We start from the raw sequence: 5,085 nt of genomic DNA on the forward strand, positions 1-5,085 counted from the left end.
GGAGCCGCATTGTGTGTGTATTTGTGTGTCAAGAATGTGAGCAAGCAGCTTGCTGAGGATGTGCTTCAACGGAAGAGAAAATGCCATTGAGTCACCTTCTCTTCCAAACCCAATCACCTGCTCTCTAAATCCAATCAGCCTCCTCCTTAAATCCAGAGTTGGCAGTTCTGCACTTCACCCAATTCTCTCTCTCCCTCCTCTCCCTTTCTCTCTCTCTCTCTCGCTCTCGTTCCCCTTGGCATCCCTTTTTACAAAAGCCTTATGAGTGTGTGGTGTGTGGCTGACACAGTCACTCACTCACACACACACACACATGCTTCCCCGTCACTAACACACATGGCCAAGAACTCTAATGTGTTTGTTCCACGAGCAGAGCTGATTTATTCTAGGCTATATTCCACAGGAAAAGGTTTCTGGGAGGAAATAAAGCAAGCTCCCATGCTCCCCTGCTGCGGCTGTCTTCTCCGTTAACCTCCTCTGGACTTCCTTTTGATGTATTTACAGTGTCCGCCATGCGTTTGCTCAACTATTTTTTTGTTGTTGTTTGGAAGGGGGAAGGCAAGGTTTTTTTTTTTTTTTGTCGTTTTCGGTTGGTGTTTTATTTGATAGAGGCTCACCGAAGTGGTTTCCTGTGCGGCTCTGCACCAAGCCCATCCGTCATGCCACACTTGTAGAGTTGCACACACACACACACACACACACACACACACACACACACACACACACACACACACACACACACACACACACACACACACACACACACACACACACACACACACACACACACACACTGTTCGTTCTTTTTTTTATGAATCCATTAATGCTGCATGTGGGGTCAAGGCAAGCAGAGGCGTATTCCCTGCACCCCCCCCCCCCTTGCCTACAGGCAGCCATCTGTACATTGCTTTTAACACACTTAAGTGTCTCTCCACACTCCTGCTCGCTGCTTCTTCATCTTTTATCCTCATTCCTGCCTTCCCCTTCTCCTCCACTTCTCTCACCTCAGCCATTCCCCATGCAGCAGGAGAGGAGAGTAGAGGAGGAGAATAAGAGTCCTGTCTGAAGGAGATGGAGACAGTAAATGTGAATTTCAATTGGATGGCAGGGGAAACCTGTGAGGTGGTGATGGTGATGGAGCTCATGATTCACCCAATAGCCAATGAGCCCTACTGTCATACTGGAGTCACTGAAAGGCTATATCACTAACAATCATCTGGCCATAAGCTCAGCGTCCACCTCTGTCTGTGTGCCCTCTATTCGGGCAGCCGTGGCGTACTGGTTAGCGCTTCGGACTTGTAACCGGAGGGTTGCCGGTTCGAACCCCGACCAGTAGGAACGGCTGAAGTGCCCTTGAGCAAGGCACCTAACCCCTCACTGCTCCCCGAGCGCCGCTGTTGTTGCAGGCAGCTCACTGCGTCGGGATTAGTGTGCTTCACCTCACTGTGTGTTTACTGTGTGCTGTGTGTGTTTCACGGATTGGGATAAATGCAGACCAAATTTCCCTCACGGGATCAAACGAGTATATGTACTTATACTATACTGCATATTTGTATTGTCCATTACTTACTGACAACTGATCACTCTGATTGTGCATAGCCCCCAGCATAGTGCCTATTATAACATTCTGTAATTTCTTGTCATTTCTTTGTTCTTTTAATGGTCCCATACTAGTTATGTGTGGAAACCTTGTAAGCACAGTGTATTTTCATTCTGTAGTGTTGCCATTTCCCCCTACACATACTATACGTGAGCATTCATAACATCATGCAAATACCATAATATGTGGAAAGGTTAAGAAATAGGAGGCTGTCAGGCAGCTGCTCTGTACGGCAACTTTGTAAGGCAAGAGTCCTAAACATTGTGCATGAAATAGTGAGAGGAAGCAGCAGCAGTGAGAGTGTGTGAGTGTGTGAGGGGGTCTGTGGATCTGGGTGCAGAAATGAGGTCACTGGGTTTTGGCCCGATTTAATTAATTGCAGAGTGAGGAATGGAATAATGGATGGCAATCGGGGACATACACTAATTTCAGACCTGCCAATCAATAACCCATAACATTGGATTTGCCTTAAGGGTGATGGATCCCATTTAATACCACACAGTACTGAGACTGTATCAGTATGTGTGTGTGTGTGTTGGGTGGGCGGTCTGTGTGTATTAGTTGTAACTTTGTGTGGCAATGCACACATGCCAGTTGCAGTTCATGCCTATGCTTGTGTGTGTGTAAGTCAAAAAATATTATTTATCTGTGTGTATGTGTGTGTGTGTGTGCTGTGTGCCATTTAAATAGGACACAGCAAGTAGCACAAAGTACCAAAATGACTTTGTCGAATTTCCAGTACAAAACAACATTTTATCAGTGGCTATAAACCACCGCCCCACACCTAGCAACCATAGCACCTAGCAACTGTTTCTAATGGCATCATTATTCAAGACCTAGGAACCACAAAGGGAAAGTACCAGCCAACACTTATCAAACACTGTCAGGTCGTAGGAGCCACTACACAGAGCATACCATACTTTAATCAGCCCCTAGCAACCACTGTACAGCGCATAGCAACCACTACACATCTCTTCGCAACCACTACAGCTCATAGCAACCACTGCATAGTGCACTGTAACAAGTGTTGCTTGTGATAACCCTTTTTTCATTCCTGTGCGCCGCAAAAGGAAGCAAAAAGTGAATCACTCGTAACGAGAACACGGAAGTGTTCACTGATGGAAAGAAGGACAGGATAAAAAAACATGTCTTGTCTCTGCAGTCAGTCGATGTATAAAATGCCTTCATGTATGTCCAGTGTCATCTCAAATGAAGTAAATGTTTTTTTTTATTATTATCATTCTTGTCTCTTTGACAGACATCCGCTCTCTGCCAGACGTGGCTATGACGGGCAACTGCACCCAGGAGTGCAGCGAGCTCGGCCACTCGGACGCCTGCTGGATGCCTGGACAGCCCTCGCCCATCCGCAAGACACGCAACCCACCGAAGCTCTCCACCTTTGTGCCTTACCAGGAGAGGGGGAGTCTGGGGCGCCTGGCCAACGGCAGCGCCCGGCTGGGCAGTGGTGGCGGCGGGGGCAGCGGCGTGGAGGAGCCCAGGCCCCGCATCCCGCCCTCCCGCAGTGCCTACTCCAGCGGCGTCGGCGTCGGCGGCCATGCCCCCAGCCAGGACTGCCCCTTGGAGGAGGTGCCGCTGAGCGTGGCCAGCGATTACCCGCCCACCAGCCCGCCTTCCAGCCACACCTCCAAGCGGGAAATCTACCTGTGAGAACGCAGCAGCAGTAACAGCAACAACAACAACAGCTCCACCCGTTTCTCAGTCGTGATTTTAAACGGATACGGCCGCCAGGGGCGCCCCCTCCAAACACACAGAGGGGAAACGAGCTCTCTTTAAGCCAACAACAACAATAACAACATCATCAGCTAATCATCAAAAACACAAACTATTGCTTTGGCTTTTCAGCTAAAGCAGTACGAGTTGGCTCTGAATCACCGGACCAACGTGTCCTCATGTACATGATTTCTTTTTTATTTATTTATTCATTTCTGGTCTTTATTTATGTATGTATTGATTAATGAATTTATTTATTTATTTATTGGAGTAGTCTGTTTCTTTATTGGGTTAATAATTATGGTGAATAAAACGTGTCAAATCAATATTATCAAAAAGTACACAAAAAGGACAAAAAAAAAACGTTTTACCAACATTTTAGCCTGTTCTGCTGTAGCTTCACTAGCCCAGTGGAATGTTTTCTGGCAGTGGTGTGGTGAATTCTGTAGTGCCATAGCAAGATGTTAGAGACGCTATAAGGACAATGTGCCGTGACGCATCAAGGAAGATAAATGCTCTCTCTCTCTCTCTCTCTTTGTCGTTCATCACATCAGATGAGGTGTTGTTTGTAGACCAGTGCTGTAAATATATTTGTAAGTTGTACATAGAGTATATTTACGTCAGGGTCAAACTGAGGAGAGAGAAAAAGAAAAAAACAAAACATCAAAGGCCTGAGCATTCCTTCCGCTCTCTTTCTCTCTTTTTCTAACAATATTTTTCTTTCTTTGTGCCCGCTCTTTATGGTGATAGTAGGACCTTTAGCCGTGGCCAGGGCGGGTGACTCAAGATGGCTTTTCTGATGAAATCTCATTGGCTGACCCTGCTGACAGAGGTGCTTGGTGACTTGATGCTCACTCATCTCTGTTTTCCTGTGGACAGACCTGTTCGTTTTTTTTTCTTTTTCCTCGCCGCAGAATGTGGGTGTTTGGCACTTCAGCTGAAACACTGTGACCTCTCTCTCTCTCTCTCTCTCTCTCTCTCTCTCTCTCTCTCTCTCTCTCTCTCTCTCCCTCCCTCTATCTCTGTCTCTCTCCCTCACTCTCTCTATCACTCCCTATCAGTCTTTTTCCTCTCTCTCCACATGGACACTGGGCGGCAGATTTAATCGCCTCTGCAGGCTGCTCTGCAGTCAGGAGTGGCCATGGCAGTATGGCACATCTCCGCTAGAGTGATTTAAGTGTTGCAATGTAAACACGTCTCCTGGCTAAGCCCGACGCCAGTGAGCCAATTGTGGAAAATCCAAGGGGCCATGGAACACTCTTGTTTTTCTCCTCCGTCTCTTTCTCTGTTTCTGTCCCTCTCTCCATCTCGCTCAGATCTGAAAGGACACAAGCTCGACGGACTGTTTCACAGACTCTACCTCGGCCTGTCCAGATCTGCTGTGAGCATGGTGAACAGCGATGTGTGGAAAATCATCGACTTCTCTTTTACTTTGAATCATGTGAAAAGGGAAGACACAATGGTTGGACTTGTTGTCTTGAGGGAAAAAAGAACATGCCTTTTTTTGTTAAATAGGACAAATGAATAACTGCCTTAAAAATATGTACTTTTGTGACCATGTTGAAAAATTCAAACAAATAACCTCGCTCGGTTTCATTGGCATGTCATAAGTCTGCATGAAAGGTAATCAGAAAATATAAAAATTTGAACAGAAAAACGAAAAAAAAAATACAACAATACAAGATCGTAATATATTTTTGCATATAGAGTGCATTGATGATTTTTAAAGAAACGCATCACAGTTCTCTTCACCA

At 46.3% G+C, this 5,085-nt stretch overlaps 1 protein-coding gene across 1 annotated transcript in view; it reads left to right on the forward strand.

Moving 5' to 3' along the window:
- pcdh1a (protocadherin 1a) overlaps window positions 1-3,268 on the forward strand; it is a 110,268-nt gene extending 107,000 nt beyond the window's left edge. Inside the window, exon 5 of the mRNA XM_076274967.1 lies at window positions 2,859-3,268. Coding sequence (XP_076131082.1) covers window positions 2,859-3,268 — 410 coding nt within the window. The remainder of the gene's footprint in view (window positions 1-2,858) is intronic.
- Window positions 3,269-5,085: the final 1,817 nt, after the last annotated feature.

Source organism: Alosa pseudoharengus, unplaced genomic scaffold, assembly GCF_046254945.1.
Source record: "Alosa pseudoharengus isolate Yale_2024_CS ecotype anadromous, Long Island Sound unplaced genomic scaffold, YU_APseudo_1.1 YU_APseudo_1.1_scf_8, whole genome shotgun sequence".
NCBI classification, from domain to species: domain Eukaryota; kingdom Metazoa; phylum Chordata; class Actinopteri; order Clupeiformes; family Clupeidae; genus Alosa; species Alosa pseudoharengus.